General features: G+C 70.8%; 3 protein-coding genes across 3 annotated transcripts; 2 read left to right on the top strand and 1 right to left on the bottom strand.

Annotated features, from left to right (window-relative positions):
- The first annotated feature begins 255 nt into the window (after window positions 1–255).
- LOC148591316 (calsenilin-like) lies at window positions 256–3,118 on the top strand. Its single transcript, XM_088537861.1, has 7 exons — window positions 256–396; window positions 834–958; window positions 1,034–1,103; window positions 1,214–1,284; window positions 2,660–2,860; window positions 2,929–2,991; window positions 3,060–3,118. Exons 1-7 carry the CDS (start codon window positions 294–296, stop codon window positions 3,105–3,107), a joined length of 681 nt encoding a protein of 226 aa, XP_088393987.1. The 5' UTR covers window positions 256–293; the 3' UTR covers window positions 3,108–3,118.
- Window positions 3,119–3,358: 240 nt separating this feature from the next.
- LOC148591315 (oxaloacetate tautomerase fahd2, mitochondrial-like) lies at window positions 3,359–7,007 on the top strand. Its single transcript, XM_088537841.1, is given in 8 exon segments — window positions 3,359–3,395; window positions 4,273–4,426; window positions 5,279–5,366; window positions 5,368–5,496; window positions 5,567–5,786; window positions 5,867–5,975; window positions 6,709–6,796; window positions 6,909–7,007. Coding segments are annotated over 8 exon segments (888 nt in total). The 3' UTR covers window positions 6,972–7,007.
- Window positions 7,008–7,052: 45 nt separating this feature from the next.
- On the bottom strand, window positions 7,053–16,389 carry LOC148591314 (glycerol-3-phosphate acyltransferase 2, mitochondrial-like). Its single transcript, XM_088537839.1, has 18 exons — window positions 16,276–16,389; window positions 16,057–16,130; window positions 15,076–15,186; window positions 14,904–14,996; window positions 13,083–13,179; window positions 12,848–12,987; window positions 11,675–11,750; window positions 10,592–10,888; window positions 10,423–10,508; window positions 9,304–9,391; window positions 8,931–9,195; window positions 8,729–8,865; window positions 8,590–8,667; window positions 8,135–8,206; window positions 7,512–7,632; window positions 7,372–7,425; window positions 7,241–7,296; window positions 7,053–7,169 (listed from the first exon to the last, which is right to left on the bottom strand). The coding sequence occupies exons 1-18, from the start codon at window positions 16,387–16,389 to the stop codon at window positions 7,053–7,055; spliced, it is 2,076 nt and encodes a 691-aa protein (XP_088393965.1).
- Window positions 16,390–18,076: the final 1,687 nt, after the last annotated feature.

Below are 18,076 nucleotides of genomic sequence, written 5' to 3'. Positions count from 1 at the left end.
AAATGGGGAGGAATGAGGGAAAATGGGGAGGAATGAGGAAAAATGGGGAGGAATGAGGGAAAATGGGGAGGAATGAGGGAAAATAGGGGGGAACGAGGAAGAAATGAGGGGGGGGATGGAAAATGGGGGGGAAATGGGCAGTGCGGGGGCGGGCGCCGGCGCCGGTGCCAAGGAAGGAGGGCGGGGGGGGCGGGGGAGGGCGGCCCCGGGCACCGGCCCCGCGTCCCGGCGTCCCCGCGTCCCCGTGTCCCGCGCGGGCGCATGCTGGGGCCGCCGGCGCGGCCGGCCCCGCCATGGGCATCCAGGGCATGGAGCTGTGCGCCGTGGCCGTCGTCATCCTCCTCTTCATCGCCGTCCTCAAGCAGTTCGGCATCCTGGAGCCCATCTCCGTGGAAGGTAACCCCCCCCCCCGCCCGGCCCGTCCGCCCGTTCTGTCCCGTTTTTTGCTTTCTCCCCGGATCAATCCCAAGCCGGAGCCATCGATCCCGAGGCGCTGCCCTTTGGCGGCCGCGTTCACAGCGGGCGCCGCGTCCCGGCCCGCCCGTGAGGCCACTGTCCCCCCCCAAACTCCCCGGGATGGGAGCCCAGGGGGATCCCCAAGGCCATTCCAAGCGGCACTTCCCACGGGATCGCTCATCCAGCTCCTTGCGCGAGACCCCGGTGCGCGGCGGGCTTGGCCGAAGCCCCGGGAGCCCCGCACGCCGGCGCCGCATCCGCCTCTCCCGAGGGAATCCCCACGTGGCGCCGGCGTTCCCGGCAGCGCCCGGCTCCGTCGGGACAAACCGCGGGCCGGCGGCTCCGCGCGGCTCCCGGCTCCCGCCCTGTCCCCGCAGACGGCGCCGAGGCCGACGTGGAGCTGGCGGCCGCGCGGCACCAGCCCGAGGCGCTGGCGCGGCTGCAGGCGCAGACGCGCTTCTCCAAGGCGGAGCTGCAGGCCCTGTACCGCGGCTTCAAGGCGGTGAGCGCCGCGGGCGGCCGCGCGCCGCGGGCAGCCGGGGCCGCCGCGGGCACCGACGCGCCGCTCGGCCCGCAGGAGTGTCCCCGCGGCCTCGTCGACCGGGACGCCTTCACGCTCATCTACGCGCAGTTCTTCCCCCGGGGCGGTGGGTGACCAGGGGGGGACGCCGGGGGCCTCCGCTCCCGTTGCCGCCCGCGCGGGGACGTCCCCGGCCCCAGACGTGGCGCTCGGTGCCAGCGTCGTCCCCCCCTGCAGACGCCGCCGCCTACGCCGGCTTCTTGTTCAGCGCCTTCGACGCGGACGGCGACGGGGCCATCTCCTTCCAGGTGAGCGCCGGGCCCGGCCGCGGCCCGGGAGGCTCCGCCGGGAGCGCCGGCTTCCCGAGGCCTGGGAAGAGAAGCCGGGAACGCGCTGGGGCTGGAGCCCTTTAGCTCCCGCTGGCGGCCGGTCGGGCTCGGAGCCCTTTGGCGGCGGCTGCTCAGGCTCCGTGTGCTGCTCCGGGGCCGTTTGGGCTCCGTGTGCTGCTCCGGGGCCGTCTGGGCTCTGTGCCCGGTTCTGGGGGCTGTTCCGGCTCCCTATGCAGCTCTGGGGTCCATTTGGGCTCTGTGCCCTGTTCCGGGGCTGTTCGGACTCTGTGCCCGGTTCCGGGGCCATTCGGGCTCCATGTGCGGCTCCGTGACCATACGGACTCCATGCCCGGTTCCAGAGGCCGTTCAGGTTCCATATGCGGCTCCACGGCCGCTCAGGCTCCGTGCCCGGTTCTGGGACCCATTTGGGCTCTGTGCCCAGTTCCGGGGCCGTTCAGGCTCCGTATGCAGCTCCATGGCCGATCGGGCTCCATGTGCTGCTCTGGGGTCCATTTGGGCTCTATGCCCGGTTCCGGGGGCCGTTCGGGCTCCATACACGGCCCCGGGGGCCGTTTGGGCTCCATGCCTAATTCTGGAGCCGTTCGGGCTCCGCATGCGGCTCCACGGCCGCTCGGGCTCCATATGCAGCTCTGGGGCCCATTTGGGCTCTGTGCCCGGTTCCGAGGGCTGTTCAGGCTCCATATGCAGCCCTGGGGGCCGTTTGGACTCCGCGTGCTGCTCTGGGGGCCAGCTGGGCTCTGTGCCCAGTTTTGGGGCTGTTTGGACTCCGTGCCCGGTTCCAGAGCCGTTCAGGATCCATATGCGGCTCTGGGGGCCGTTCGGGCTCCGTGTGCAGCTCCAGGGCCCTTTTGGGCTCCGTGGCCGGTTCCGGGGGCCATTCAGGATCCGTATGCAGCTCCGGGGGCCAGTCGGGCTCTGTGCCCGGTTCTGGGGCCCGTTTCGGCTTTGTGTTCGCAGCCCCGCGGCCCATTTGGGCTCTATGCCCGGTTCCGGGGGCCGTTCGGGCTCCATACACGGCCCCGGGGGCTGTTTGGGCTCCATGCTTAATTCTGGAACCGTTCAGGCTCCGTCTGCGGCTCCACGGCCGTTCAGGCTCCGTATGCGGCTCCACGGCCGCTCGGGCTCCGTGGCCGTTCCGGGGCCGTTCCGGCTCACGAGGGGTTACAGCCGCTGCGGCCGGCGCCCGGCCGGGGCCGTTCATCGACGCGCGTAAAAACAGCCGAGCGGCCGCACCGGGAACGCGGTCGATGGCAGAAAGGCCCCGCGCCGGCGCTCTCGGAGCCCAGGGCGGCGCCGCGTCCATCCCGGCGGCCCTTCCCTTCCCTTCCCGCAGGATTTCGCGCTGGGGCTCTCCGTGCTGCTCCGCGGGACGGCGCGGGAGAAGCTCGGCTGGGCCTTCGCCCTGTACGACCTGGACAAGGACGGCCGCGTCACCAAGGACGAGATGCGGGAGGTGGTGGCGTCCATCTACGCCATGCTGGGCCGCTGCCCGCCGGCCGCGGCGCCCGCCGCGCGCGTCGAGAGCTTCTTCCAGGTGGGCGCCGCGCCGGGGCCGCGCGCGGGAGCCCCCGGGGCCGCTCACGGCCGCCGCGCTCCTCGCAGAGGATGGACCGCGACGGCGACGGCGTCGTCACCCTGGCCGAGTTCCTGGAGGGCTGCGAGGCGGTGAGCGCCGGGGCGGCGGGGCCGCGCGCGGAGCCCGGCCCAGCCGCGAGCCCCGTGCCGTCCCGCAGGACGAGGCCATCATGAGCTCCCTGCGCCTCTTCGACGACAGCATCTAGGAGCCGCCGCCGCCGGGGCCGGGGCCGCGGGGAGCGGAGCCCCCGGGGCCGCTTCTGCTGCTTCTTTTGGCCGCCCGAGCGAGGCCGTTTCCGCACAATAAACCGGGGCCAAGGGCGGACGCGGGGCTGCGCGCGGCCTCCGGGGGCGCGGGGGGGTTCCCGGGGGCCGCGCCCGGGGGGCATCATGGCGGCGCCCGGGGGGGCATCATGGCGGCCCAAGGGGGGCATCATGGCGGCCCAAGGAGGGCATCATGGCGGCCCAAGGGGGCATCATGGCGGCCACCGCCCGTATCCTAGCAACGCCCGTATGGGCCCCGGGGGCGGGGCTTGTTGCGCCGCCACGCCCCTGTGTCGGACCGCGTCCCCATTGGCCCGCTGGCGGGAGGGGCGGGGACTCGGCGCCCTTGCTGTCACGTGGGGCGCGCTGCTCTGGGCAGTGACGCAGCAGGTGACGTCGCGCGGGCACTGGGGGATCCCCCCGTCCCGGGAGCCCCCCCGTGTGGTCCCGGGATCCCCCGTGCGGGCGGGGGGGGCGGCGGCCCCCGGGCCCGGGGCTGGGCGGACCCGGGCGTTGAGGGGGCCCCGCGGGGCCGGGGGGGCCCATGGGGATCTCGGGGTGGGGGGAGATGAGCGGGATCGGGGGAATCCCTCGGGATCGGGGCGGTGTCCGGGCGTTCCCGCCGGTCGGGGGAGGATCCCGGGAGCGGGGGGCGCAGGGGAGAATCCCCGAGGATCGGGGCTCGGCGGGGCGAGAGGATCCCCTGGGACCGGGGGGGGACCCGGGATTGGGGGGTTCCCTGTGATCGGGCGGGGGACGGTCCTGGATAGGCGGGATCAGAGGATCCGCTGGGCCCGGGAGAGGCTCCGGGCTGGGCGGGATCGGGACCGGGGAGGGGGGTGTCCCCGGGGCCGGGGGGTCTCCCGGTCAGGGCCGATCCCAAAGGATCCAAGCGGAGCAGGGTCAGGGTGGGGGGGCAGAATCCCTCGGGACGCGGCGATCCCCACGCGCCGCCCCGAGGCCGCGGGGCTCCGTCCCCTCCATGGCCGCCCCCCGGGCTCCCCGGGAGCAGGTCCCGGTCCGGATCCCGCGATGCTGGCGCTGGCCCGCGCGGCCGCCCGCCCAGCCCGGCCCCTCCGCGGCGCCCGGGGGCTGCGGCTCGTGCAGTTCCGGCGGAGCGGAGCCGGGCGGCCGCAGCCGCCTGGGCCTGGAGGCGGCCGGGCGGCGCCGTCGTGGACCTGGGGGCCGTGGAGCCGCCGCTGCCGCCGTCCACGCGGGGCTTCCTGGAGCGCGGGGCCGCCGCCCGCGAGGCCGCGCAGAGGTGGCACCGCGGCCACGGGGTGTCCCCGCGTGTCCCCTGTGTGTCCCCTGCGGTCCCCAGGGTGTCCCACATGTCCCCAGGGCGCCCTGCGTGTCCCTGCGTGTCCCATATGCCCTTGGGGCACCCCGCATGTCCCTGTGTGTCCCCATGTGTCCCCAGAGCACCCCAAGTGTCCCCCCATGCCCCCAGGGTGCGCTGGATGTCCTTATGTGTCCTGGGGTGCCCCACATGTCCCCAGAGTGCCTTGCGTGTCCCCACATGTCCTCATGTGTCCCCAGGGTGCCTGCATGTCCCCGGGTGCTCTCTGTGTCCCCATATGTCCTCAAGTATCCCCAGGATGCCCCACACGTCCCCAGGGTGCCCCACACGTCCCCAGGGTGCCCCGTGTGCCCCCACATGTCCCCAGGATGTCCCACATGTCCCCAGGCTGCCTGCAGGTCCCCAGGGTGCCCTCTGCGTCCCCATATGTCCTCATGTGTCCCCGGGGTGCCCCATGTGCCCCCACACGTCCCCAGGGTGCCCCACATGACCCCAGGCTGCCTGCGTGTCTCCGGGTGCCCTCTGTGTCCCCATATGTCCTCATGTGTCCCCAGGATGCCCCACACGTCCCCAGGGTGCCCCACATGTCCCCAGGATGCCCCACATGTCCCCAGGGTGTCCCACATGTCCCCAGGCTGCCTGCATGTCCCCCAGGGTGCCCTCTGTGTCCCCATATGTCCTCATGTGTCCCCAGGATGCCCCACACGTCCCCAGGGTGCCCCGTGTGCCCCCACACGTCCCCAGGGTGCCCCACACGTCCCCAGGGCGCCCCACGGCCCCCACGTGCCGCTGACCCCGCGTCCCCCCGCGCAGGGCGCTGGAGTCCGGCCGCCACCGGGTGCCCCGCGCCGAGGTGACGCTGCTGGCGCCGGTGACGGAGCCCAGCAAGGTGATCTGCGTGGGGGCTCAACTACCGCGACCACTGCGCCGAGCAGGGCGCCGCGGTGCCCCGCGAGCCCCTCATCTTCAGCAAGTTCCCCAGCGCCATCGCCGGCCCCTTCGACGACATCGAGCACCCGGCCGAGAGCGCCGTGCGTAGCCGCCGCGTCCCCCCGGGGCCCCGCGGCCGCCCGCGCGGCCACCGACGCCGCGTCCCCGCAGGAGGTGGACTGGGAGGTGGAGCTGGCCTTCGTCATCGGGAGGAAGGGCAAGCGCGTCCCCGAGGAGGCGGCCATGGAGCACGTGGCCGGCTACGCCGTGGCCAACGACGTGAGCGCGCGCGACTGGCAGAAGCGCAACGGGCGCCAGTGGCTGCTGAGCAAAACCTTCGACACCTTCTGTCCCCTGGGGCCGGCGCTGGTCACCAGGGACGAGGTGGCAGGTGGGGACGCGGCGCCCGCGGCGCGGGGACGCCGGGCTCCGCGGGACGGGGCCGCGACGCCGCTTGTCGCCGCCCCGCAGACGTGCACAACCTGGACATCCGCTGCCGCGTCAACGGGGAGCTGGTGCAGAGCAGCAACACGCGGCAGCTCGTGTTCGGGGTGCCGCAGCTCGTGGCGTGGGTGTCGCGGTACGGCCCGCGGGGAGCGAGCGCGGGGTCCGCGTGGAACCGCGTGGGGAGCAAGGGGGATCCTGAATGGAACCGTGTGGGGAGCGAGGGGGGATCCCGAATGGAACCGTGTGGGGAGCGAGGGGGATCCGCGTGGAACCGTGTGGGGAGCGAGGGGGGATCCCGAATGGAACCGTGTGGGGAGCGAGGGGGGATCCCGAATGGAACCGTGTGGGGAACGAGGGGGGATCCCGAATGGAACCGTGTGGGGAGCGAGGGGGATCCCGAATGGAACCGTGTGGGGAGCAAGGGGGGATCCTGAATGGAACCGCGTGGGGAGCGAGGGGGATCCTGAATGGAACCGTGTGGGGAGCAAGGGGGGATCCTGAATGGAACCGTGTGGGGAGCGAGGGGGATCCTGCATGGAACCGTGTGGGGAGCGAGGGGGGATCCCGAATGGAACCGTGTGGGGAGCGAGGGGGGATCCCAAATGGAACCGTGTGGGGAGCGAGGGGGATCCTGAATGGAACCGTGTGGGGAGCAAGGGGGGATCCTGAATGGAACCGTGTGGGGAGCGAGGGGGATCCTGCATGGAACCGTGTGGGGAGCGAGGGGGGATCCCGAATGGAACTGTGTGGGGAGCGAGGGGGGATCCGCGTGGAACCGCGTGGGGAGCGAGTGCCGAGTTCCCGGCTCCCGCACGCGGATCCCGCCCGTTCCCCCCGGCGCTCACGTCGCTCCCGTCCTCGCGCAGCTTCGTCACGCTGCTGCCCGGAGACGTCGTCCTCACGGGAACGCCGCCCGGCGTGGGCCTCTTCCGCAAGCCGCCCGTGTTCCTCAAGGTGAGCGCCGGGACGGAGGGTCCCGTCCCGCTCCTCGGGACCGGCCCTCGGCCCCGCTCTGCCCCGGCCCCGGGGCGGCCCCGCGCGCTCCCCGCCAGCCTCCCCGTTGCAGCGCGGCGACGTGGTGCAGTGCGACATCGAGGGCCTGGGCAGCATCCGCAACAGGGTGGTGTGAAGCCGCCGCCGGCGCCGCCAATAAAGCCGGGAGCCGCCGCGGGCCGGAGCCGCGTTTATTTGCGCCGGGGGCGCGGGGGCTTCAGGGCTCCAGGAACTGCTGGATGAAGAGCTGCAGCTTGCGGCGCTTCTCCGGGGCGCGGAACGCCGGGCCCAGCTGCAGGAGCGGCCCCGCGGGGCCGGCCGCGGCCTTCAGCACCTGCCGAGGAGGAGGAGGAGGATGGTGGCGGCGGCGGCGGCGGCGGCGGGGGGGGGTCCCGGCGCGCTCACCCCCAGCTCCTTGAAGGTCTGCAGGGCGCTGGGCGCCAGGCTGGGGCACGCGGGCTCTGCGGGCACAGGGAGCACCGGGAATTGCCGCCTCCGGCGCCGCTTCCCGGCCTCCCCCCGCGGCCCCGGCTCACCCGCGGCTCCGTCCTCGGCCAGGAAGCGCCGCAGCGCGGCCGCCAGCTCCGGCTCTGCGCAGGGAAAGGGCTCGGGAACGGCGGGCGCGGGGCGGCCCCGCAGCGGGAGCGGGAGCGGGAGCGGGAGCGGCGGCTCCTACCGGGCCGGGGCCACCGGGGCCGCTCCAGGAAGGCGGCGGCGCGCGCGTAGCTCCGCAGCACCGGGCTCAGCAGGCGGCACAGGAACAGCAGCAGGTCGGGCGCGCCGGGCGGCCGGCACAGCTGGGGGACGGGGGGGACATGTGGGGACATGTGGGGACACGTGGGGACACGTGGGGATGTGTAGGGGGACACGCGGGGACATGTGGGGACACGTGGGGACATGTGGGGATGTGTAGGGGGACACGCGGGGACATGTGGGGACACGTGGGGACATGTGGAGACGTGTGGGGACATGCGGGGACACGGGGAAACACATGGGGACATACGGGGACGCACGGGGACATGCAGGGACACGCGGGGATGCGTCGGGATACATGGGGACACACGGGGACACGGGACGTGCAGGGACACGTGGAGGGACACAGGGATGCGCAGGGACATGGGATACGTGGGGGGACACGTGGGGGGACACGAGGACACGTGGGGGCAGGCGGGGACACGCGGGAACACGGGGACACATGGGGACGCGGAGGGACACGGGGGACACGGGCGGATGCGGAGACACACAGGGACACACGCGCGTGCGGCGGCTCCGCGTCAACGTCCCCCCGGCCGCGGGTACCTTGTAGTGGCGCTGGGCGTCATCGTTGTTGTTGTTGTCGTCGTCGTCGCTGTCGCTCTCGGCGAAGGCCACCTCGCTCCAACGCGGGCGCCGGGCGCCATCGCAGGGCTGCCGTCACCACCGTCCCCTTCGTCCCCACCGTCCCCGCGTCCCTCCGCGCTGTCCCCACTATCCCCACCATCACTGCCATCCCTGCTGTCACTGCCGTCCCCGCCATCCCCACCGCCACCACCGTCCCCACCGTCACCGCTATCCCCGCCATCACCTTCATCACCGCCGTTCCCACCATCACCACTGTCCCCATGGTCACCACCGTCACCACCGTCCCGTCACCACCGTCCCCGCGTCACCCTGCCCCTGCTTCCCCCCTGCTGTCCCCAGCATCCCCACCGTCCCCCCTGTCCCCCCTCGTTCCCCTGTCCCCACTGTCCATGTCCCCCCGTCCCCGTGCCCACCTGGTCCCCCTCCAGCAGCCCGCAGCGCAGCAGCCGCTCCAGCACGTCCTGCGCGTGGCTCTCCAGGGGCTGGCAGGGCTGGCGGGACGGGGCTCAGCGGGGTCCCCGCGGGCCGCGCGCCGGCCCCCCGGTGCCCTACCCGGATGCCCAGCAGCGCCGGGGGCAGCAGCCGCAGCAGCGCCAGCGTCTTGCGGAGCAGCTCGTCCCGGCGCAGCGGCGGCGTCGGGCCGGGCCGCGCGGGCGCCGCGGCCAGGAGCAGCGCGCGGAGGGCGCAGGCTGCGCGGGGGAGCCGTGAGCCGCGCGCCGGGGCGCCCGCGCGGCGCCGCGGGGCCGGCGCTCACCTCCCACGGCCTCGGCGGCCAGCGCGGGCAGCAGCGCGGCGCCGCGGGCGCCCAGCTCGCGCCGCGCCGCCGCCGCGCCGCCCGGCAGCACCAGCACGTCGCCCGGCGGCGCCAGGCGGTTGAGGCGCAGGCGGGCGGCCAGCGGGGCCAGGCCGTGCGGCACGGCGGCGCGCAGCGGCCCCGCGAAGGCGGCGTCGCGCTGCCGCAGCAGCACCTCCTCCAGCAGCCACGCCGAGTCGCGCATGAGGCGGGAGAGCAGCACCCCCTGCGCGGGGCGGCGCTCGGAGCCCGCCCGGTGTCCCCGGGTGTCCCCGGGTGTCCCAGGGTGTCCCCGGGTGTCCCCGGTGTCCCGGGGTGTCCCCGGTGTCCTCACCTGGCGGTGCCGGTGCTGCAGCAGCGCGGCCACCAGCGCCGAGGCCGGCACGGCGCAGCAGGCGACGGCGTCTGCGGGGCGCAGGCAGCTGCGGGGCCCCCGGTGTCCCCGCGGCCCCGGTGTCCCCATGGCCCTGGTGTCCCCATGGCCCTGGTGTCCCCATGGCTCCCAGTGTCCCCATGGCTCCCGGTGTCCCCGGGGCCCCGGTGTCCCCATGGCCCCAGTGTCCCTGGTGTCCCCACAGCCCCAGTGTCCCCATGGTCCCGGTGTCCCCATGGCCCCAGTGTCCCCATGGCCCTGGTGTCCCCATAGCTCCGGTGTCCCCGTCTCGGCCCCTGTGTCCCCATGGCCCCGGTGTCCCCATGGCTCCCAGTGTCCCCGCAGCCCCGGTGTCCCCATGGCCCTGGTGTCCCCGGTGTCCCCACGGCCCCGGTGTTCCCAGTGTCCCCATAACCCTGGTGTCCCCACAGCCCCAATGTCCCCATGTCCCCGGTGTCCCCGGGCCGCTCACCGCACAGCGCGTGCAGCGCCAGCGCCGACACCAGCCGCTCCTCCTCCTCCTCCTCTTCATCTTCCTCCTTTTTCTCCTTCTCCTCCTCCTCCTCGGCGTCCCCGGCCGCTCCAGCGTCCCCATCCCAAGGCTCCTCCTCGGCACCGTCCGCCTCGTCAGGGCTGGGGACACGGGGACGTGGCGGTGACGGGACGGGGGGACACAGGGGTAAGGGGACATGAGACAAGGGGACAAAGGGACACTGGGGAGAGGGGACACTGGGACATGGGGATTTGGGGACTCAGGGACAATGGGATGAGGGGACACGGGGACGAGGGGACACAGGGACAATGGGACCCGGGACATGGGGATGAGGGGACGCTGGGACATGGGGATTTGGGGACCCAAGGACAACAGGACGCAGGGATACGGGGACACTGGGACATGGGGATTTGGGGACTCAGGGACAATAGCACAAGGGGATTTGGGGACCCAGGATAATGGGATGAGGACATATGAGTGTGAGGGGACACTGGAACGAGGGGACGCTGGGACATGGGGATTTGGGGCCCCAGGGACAACGGGACGCAGGGACACGGGCCGAGGCGCCGCGCGGCCGCCGCGCTCACCGCGTGCCCAGGACCTCGGGCAGCAGCAGCTCCCGCAGCGGCGGCTCCGCTCGGCGCCGGCGCCCCAGGGTCTGCGCCGCGAACTCCTGCGGGAGGGAAGGGGGCAGCTCCCGGCGTCCCGGCGGCATCGCCCCGGCTCCGCGGCGCCGGCCGCCCCCGCCCGCGGGACCTGCAGGGAGAAGGGCTGGCCCAGGTCGACGCGGACGCGGCCGCGGCGGCGCCCGGCGCGCAGCGCGGCGCGCAGGCAGGCGCCCAGGCCCGGCGGCCGCGCGGCGCAGGGCGGCTCCGCGGCGTAGGCGATGCCCACGGGCACCAGCAGCGCGTCGGCCGCGGCGCCGTCCCGCCACGCGCGGCACACGGGCGCCAGCCACGCGCGCGCCGCGGCCGACGGCTGCAGGCTGCGCGCGCCGGGATCCTCCAGGAAGAGCAGCAGCGGCTGCCGGCTGCGGAGCAGCTCCGCGACGGCCTGCGGGGACGGGGACGGGGCTGCCGTGGGGCTGAGGTGGGGCTGATGTGGGGAGCAGGGACACGGGGCTGCCGTGGGGCTGATGTGGGGAGCGGGGACACGGGGATGATGTGGGGCTGATGTGGGGTACAGGGACACGGCGCTGATGTGGGGCACGGGGACACGGGGCTGATGTGGGGCACGGGGACACGGGGCTGCCGTGGGGCTGATGTGGGGTGCAGGGACATGGGGCTGATGTGGGGCACAGGGACACGGGGATGCTCCGGAGCCCATGGATACCGGGTGCTCCGGAGCACATGGACACACCGGGATGCTCCGGAGCACATGGACACCGGGATGCTCCAGAGCACATGGACACACAGGGATGCTCCGGAGCACATGGACACGGGGTGCTCTGGAGCACATGGACACAGGGATGCTCCGGAGCACATGGACACACAGGGATGCTCCGGAGCACATGGACACCGGGATGCTCCAGAGCACATGGACACGGGGCTGCTCCGGAGCACATGGATACGGGGATGTTCTGGAGCACATGGATCCCGGGATGCTCCGGAGCACATGGATACGGGTCTGCCCTGGAGCACAGGGACACATGGGGCTGCTCCAGAGCACATGGATACTGGGATGCTCCGGAGCACATGGACACGGTGCTGCTCCGGAGCACATGGATACCGGGACGCTCCGGAGCACATGGATCCCGGGATGCTCCAGAGCACACGCACACACGGAGCTGTCCCCAGCCCCTCGGGACCATCCCCAGCCCCGGTCGCCGGCGCCGCTCACCGCGCTGAGCACGGCCGAGGCCAGCGGGGTGTCCTGGGCGGGCAGGAACAGGGCGCCCAGGCGGCGCAGCAGGGCCCTGCGGGGACGGGGACGGGGACAGGGACATGGACGGGATGGGGATGGGGACGGGGCCGCCGTGAGCGCCCGTGCGGGGCCATCCCCATCCCATCCCCGTCCCGTCCCCGCCTCGTCCTGTCCCCCATCCCGTCCCGTCCCCATCCCCATCCCATCCCCATCCCATCCCCATCCCGTTCCCAATCCCATCCCCATCCCATTCCGTCCCATCCCCATCCCCATCCCCAACCCCATTCCATCACATCCCCATTCCATCCCATCCCATCCCCTCCCCATCCCATCCCATCCCCACCCCATCCCCATTCCATCCCATCCCATCCCCTCCCCATCCCATCCCATCCCCATCCCATCGCCATCCCCATCGCCATCCCCATCCCCATCGCCATCCCATCCCCATCCCCAACCTGTCCCCATCCCCATCCCATCCCCATCCCGTTCCCGATCCCATCCCCATCCCATCCCCATCCCATCCCCATCCCGTTCCCGATGCCATCCCCATCCCATCCCGTCCCGTCCCATCCCCATCCCCAACCCCATTCCATCACGTCCCCATTCCATCCCATCCCCATCCCCATCCCATCCCCATCCCCAACCCGTCCCCATCCCCATCCCGTCCCATCCCATCCCATCCCGTCCCATCCACATCCCCATCCGCATCCCATCCCATCCCCATCCCATCCCATCCCATCCCCATCCCATCCCCATCCCATCCCCATCCCGTCCCATCCCATCCCATCCCGTCCCATCCACATCCCCATCCGCATCCCATCCCATCCCCATCCCATCCCATCCCATCCCCATCCCATCCCCATCCCGTCCCATCCACATCCCCATCTGCATCCCATCCCATCCCCATCCCCATCCCATCCCCATCCCATCCCATCCCATCCCCATCCCCACCCCATCCCATCCCCATCCCATCCCATCCCATCCCCATCCCATCCCATCCCATCCCATCCCATCCCATCCCCATCCCATCCCCATCCCATCCCCATCCCGTCCCATCCACATCCCCATCTGCATCCCATCCCATCCCCATCCCATCCCATCCCATCCCCATCCCCACCCCATCCCATCCCATCCCATCCCGCCCCTCACCGCAGCCTCAGGCCGCCGGCCGGGCCGCCCATGGCCACGCGGGGCAGCCCCAGGCCCTGCGCCAGGAGCAGCAGCGCCAGCAGCGGCGCGTCCAGCGGCGCCCTGTGCACCGCGAGGAAGACGAGGGGCCGGCGCGGCCGCTGCGGGCGGGGGCGGCGGTGAGGGCCGCGGCGGGCGCCGGTGCCGCCGGAGCCGCCGCGTGTGCCGGGCCCCGCGCGTGCCGGGCGCTCACCGCGCGCGCCGCGCCGCGCAGCGCCGCCAGCTGCCCGCCGTGCAGCTGCACGCTGCCCAAGAGCCGCCGCAGCAGCCGCAGCAGCGCCCACGCGCACAGCCTGGGGGGACGGGGACAACGGGGTGGGGACAACAGGGCCACCGGGGCCACCGGAGACACCAGGGTCAATGGAGACACCGGAGACACCGGGGCCACCGGAGACACCGGGGTCAACGGGGCCAATGGAGACACCAGGGCCACCGGAGACACCGGGGCCAATGGAGACACCGGGGTCAATGGAGACACCAGGGCCACCGGAGACACCGGGGTCACCGGAGACACCAGGGCCACCGGGGCCGCCAGAGCCGCCAGCAGCTCAGTGCAAAGTCAAAACGTTAAATCCCCCCTTCCCTTCCCTTCCCTTCCCTTCCCTTCCCTTCCCTTCCCTTCCCTTCCCTTCCTCTTCCCCTTCCCTTCCCTCCCCTTCCCTTCCCTTCCCTTCCCTTCCCTTCCCTTCCCTTCCCCTTCCCTTCCCTTCCCTTCCCCTTCCCTTCCCTTCCCTTCCCTTCCTTCCCTTCCCTTCCCTTCCCTTTCCTTCCCTTCCCTTCCCTTCCCTTCCTCTTCCCCTTCCCTTCCCTCCCCTTCCCTTCCCTTCCCTTCCCTTCCCTTCCCTTCCCTTCCCTTCCCTTCCCTTCCCTTCCCTTCCCCTTCCCTTCCCCTTCCCTTCCCTTCCTCTTCCCCTTCCCTTCCCTTCCCTTCCCTTCCCTTCCCTTCCCCTTCCCTTCCCTTCCCCTTCCCCTCCCTTCCCCTTCCCTTCCCTTCCTCTTCCCCTTCCCTTCCCTTCCCCTTCCCCTTCCCTTCCCCTTCCCCTTCCCTTCCCTTCCCCTTCCCTTCCCTTCCCTTCCCTTCCTCTTCCCCTTCCCTTCCCTTCCCTTCCCTTCCCTTCCCTTCCCTTCCCTTCCCCTTCCCTTCCCTTCCCTTCCCTTCCCTTCCCTTCCCTTCCCTTCCCCTTCCCTTCCCTTCCCCCTCCCTTCCCTTCCCTTCCCCTTCCCTTCCCTTCCCTTCCCTTCCCTTCCCTTCCCCTTCCCTTCCCTTCCCTTCCCTCCTTCCCTTCCTTCCCTTCCCTTCCCTTCCTTCCCTTCCCTTCCTTCCTTCCCTTCCCTTCCCTTCCCTTCCCTTCCCTTCCCTTCCCTTCCCTTCCCTTCCCTTCCCTTCCCTTCCTTCCCTTCCCTTCCCCTTCCCTTCCCTTCCCTTCCCTTCCCTTCCCTTCCCTTTCCCTTCCCTTCCCCTTCCCTTCCCTTCCCTTCCCTTCCCTTCCCTTCCCTTCCCTTCCCTTCCCTTCCCTTCCCTTCCCTTCCCTTCCTTCCCTTTCCCTTCCCTTCCTCTTCCCCTTCCCTTCCCTTCCCTTCCCTTCCCTTCCCTTCCCTTCCCTTCCCTTCCTTCCCTTTCCTTCCCTTTCCTTCCCTTTCCTTCTTCCCTTCCTCCATCCATCCCTCTTCCCTCTCCCATTTACGGGAAGGATCCCAGTGCTTTTATCCCCCCGGGAATTCCTTCCCTCTAAACCCTTGGGCTGCTCCAGGCTCTTTTATTCCCGCTCCATCATCAGGCTGCAGCCTTGAATTCCCGATTTCTCCGGGACGGGAGGGAAAAGCCAACGGGAGCGAGGGAGGGATGGGGAATGTTCCCTTGGCTCCGCTTCCCGCCCCCTCCGCGGGTTCTTCCCCCTTCCCGCTCCGCTCCGCGCTGCATCCCGCCCTTCCGGAAGGAGGCAGGGACAATATCCCGAGGGCCCCGGGAGCAGGGAGAGCCCCCGGGATGGGGATCGCCGGGAACGGGAGCGCCGACCTGAGCAGGAAGCGGGAAAGCGGCGCCTGGATCTCGGCCAGGATCTCCAGCACTTTGTCCCGGGCCCGGCCGTTCCCCGCCGCGTCCCGCACCCTGCGGAGCGGCCGGTTGGCGCCGCCGGGACCCGCCGGATCCCGGGAACGGCGGGGGGCGCCGGGGCCCTTCCCGGCACCTCCGGCTGCGGCAGATCCTGGCGGCGACGTCCGCGGGGGCGTCCGCCGGCACCCGCCATTCCCAGACGGCCAGGAAGCAGCAGAGCCGCCGGACCAGCCAGCCCCGGAACCTGCACGGACACCGGGAGAAGCCGGTGGGACACGGAGCCCCCCGTTCCGGCAGGAGGGAGAGCGGGATCCAACAGGGATCCCCCGATCCCAAAGCTGCTCCGGTTGGCAGGGATCCCCCCGATCCCAAAACTGCTCCGGTTGGCAGGGATCCCTCGATCCCAAAGCTGCTCCGGTTGGCAGGGATCCCCCGATCCCAAAGCTGCTCCGGTTGGCAGGGATCCCCCGATCCCAAAACCCGCTCTGCTTTGCAGGGATCCCCCGATCCCAAAGCTGCTCCGGTTTGGAAGGATCCCAATCCCAAAACTGCTCCGCTTTGCAGGGATCCCCCCGATCCCAAAGCTGCTCCGCTTTGCAGGGATCCCCCAATCCCAAAACTGCTCCGGTTGGCAGGGATCCCGCCGATCCCAAAACCCGCTCTGCTTTGCCCCGATCCGCCCCAAACAGGCACCAAGGCCTCGGAGCGGGCGGCTCCACAACGTGCCGGGAGCACCTGGAAAACCAGGGAGCGGCGGCTCCGGAGGCCGCAGGGAAACACGGAGCCTTCCCGCCTCCGGCCTCGGCTCCGGCCTCCTTCCAGCATCCCGCGGCTCCCGCATGGAGGATTCCAGGAGCGCGAGAGCCGGAGCCGGGATGTTCCCAGCGGAACGGCCGCATTCGGGAAAGCGCCGAGCGCCGGCGCCGCCGCGGAGGCTCCCGCGGAGCCCCAGATCCCAAGCCCGGATCCCCTCCACAGCGATCCCGGGAATCCGCATTCGGGGCCCGCCGGGACGAACGGGATCCCCAGGAGGGATGGGAATAGGAGGCCGCTCCCGGCTCCCGAGGGAACGTTTCCCTCCCCGATCCCAACCCCATTCCCGGGCTCTCCTCACCTGGTGTTTTCCTCCGTCACCCGGATGCCGTCCAGGAAGCCCAGGGATGAGAACCGCTCCTGGTGGAAGCGCTCCTGGAAGCGCAAGGAAGAGGCGGCTTTTCCGCAACGCCGGAGGGGAGAGCGGGCGGGATCCGGCCGGGAGCCGCTCCGCTCCGGCTCCGAGCCGGCGCGGATCCCGCGGGAACGCCGGAGCGCGATCCCGCCGGGATGGCCCTACCCAGCTCCGGGGGGCGCAGCTCTGGCAGCAGCGGCCCACGAAGGGCCGGGAGCGGCCCAGGAACGGGGTGAAGATCTCCAGCCTCTGCCCCGCGCCGCAGAGCCAGGATCTCATCTGGAGCGGGAAGGGAGCGGGATGAGCCGCGACGCGGGGAAGGCGCCCACGGCACCCGGAGCCGGCGGGATCGGCAGCCCGGGGATTCCTGCGGGATGGAGCCCGCGGAGACGCGGCCGGCCCGGCCTGCGGGAGACGAGAGGGGTTAGCGGGGGCCGGGAATGCTCCGGGAATGCTGGGAACACGATGGGAATGCTCTGGGAATGCTCCGGGAACACTCCGGGAGTGCTCCGGGAATGCACTGGGAATGTGCTGGGAATGCTCTGGGAATGAGCCGGGAATGCTCTGGGAATGCTCTGGGAATGCTCCGGGAGTGCTCCGGGAATGCTGGGAACGCTCTGAGAATGCTGCGGGAAAGCTCCGGGAATGTGTTGGAAGCTCCGGGAATGCTCCAGGAACACTCCGGAATGCTCTGAGAATGCTCCGGGAATGCTCCAGAAATGCTCCGGGAACACCCCGGGAATGCTCCAGGAACGCTCTGGGAATGCTCCGGGAACGTGCTGGGAACGTTCTGGGAACACTCCGAGAATGCTCCGGGAACGCTCCGGGAATCATCCGGGAATGCTCCGGGAATGCTCTGGGAATACTCCGGGAACACGCTGAGAATGCTCCAGGAATGCTCAGGAATGATCCAGAAACGCTCCGGGACGAGAGGAGTTAGTGGGAGCTGGGAACGTGCTGGGAATGCTCCGGGAACACTCCAAGAATGCTCTGGGAACGCTCCAGGAACACACTGGGAATGCTGGGAACGCTCCGTGCGCTCAGAGGCCAGGAAGCGGCTGGACCCCCATCCCGCCCAAGGGAATTCCCACCTTGGAATCCGGGGCAGGATGGATCCGCAGGCGCTGGGATGCTCTCCTGGCCCCAGGCGTTTCCCAGGAAAACCGCTGCTCCTAGGGAGAAGGGATAATCCGCTCTCGCATTCCCAACCTGTTCCCAAAATCCCACGGCCCCCGCAGGGACCGGGCGCCGCGTCCCCCCCGCTCATTCCCGTTGGAGCAAAAGGCACCAGGAATTCCCTTCCTCAAGGGAGAACCCTCGGGTGCTCCAGCGGCTCTCTGGGAATAACAATGGGAATAACAGCGGGAATAACACCCAAAACAACGTACGGAGCGGCCGGGCGGAGAAAATCCAGAGGGAATTAAAAAAAATGGGAAAAAATGGGAGACTTTTTGCAGCTAAACAAGCGCCCGGGTGCCGGGAAGACCGGGAAGGACCGCACAGAAAGACGGAATATCCCAAAAAACGGGATATTGGCCCCATTGGCACCACCTGGAGCCCTGCACATGCGCAGCCCTCCGGAGCGCAGCGGGAAGGCGCTCCTAAGGCATTCCAACAGATCCCCCCCTTCTTTGGGAATACAATTTTCCAGGCATTTTTATGCCAAAAAGATCAATTAATCAAGGGCATTTCCGCAATTTGCCTTTTTTTCCCTTCTTCCCAGCTCAGAGCCCACGGGCGCTCTGTTCCTGCAGGGAAAACGGGAAAAGGGAATGAAGGGAGCGCGGAAAGGAAAAGGGAGCAGCTCCTGCCGGGAGCGGCCGCAACAGGAACGTGGGAAAAGCCGGCGGGATCGGGCGGCTCCGGAGCCGCTGGGAACGGGACGGAGCCGCTCTCGGGATGCGGAGGCTCCCAGGGAGGGAGGCCAAGGCCGCCGCGCCGGGAACGGCCCCGTCTCGCTTCATCC

Source organism: Tinamus guttatus, unplaced genomic scaffold (assembly GCF_059628265.1).
Source record: "Tinamus guttatus ecotype Peru unplaced genomic scaffold, ASM5962826v1 Tinamus_guttatus_pri_ptg000866l, whole genome shotgun sequence".
Taxonomy (NCBI): Eukaryota; Metazoa; Chordata; class Aves; order Tinamiformes; family Tinamidae; genus Tinamus; species Tinamus guttatus.
The sequence above is the reverse complement of the archived record's forward strand: the minus strand, read 5'-3'. Positions and strand labels throughout refer to the sequence as shown.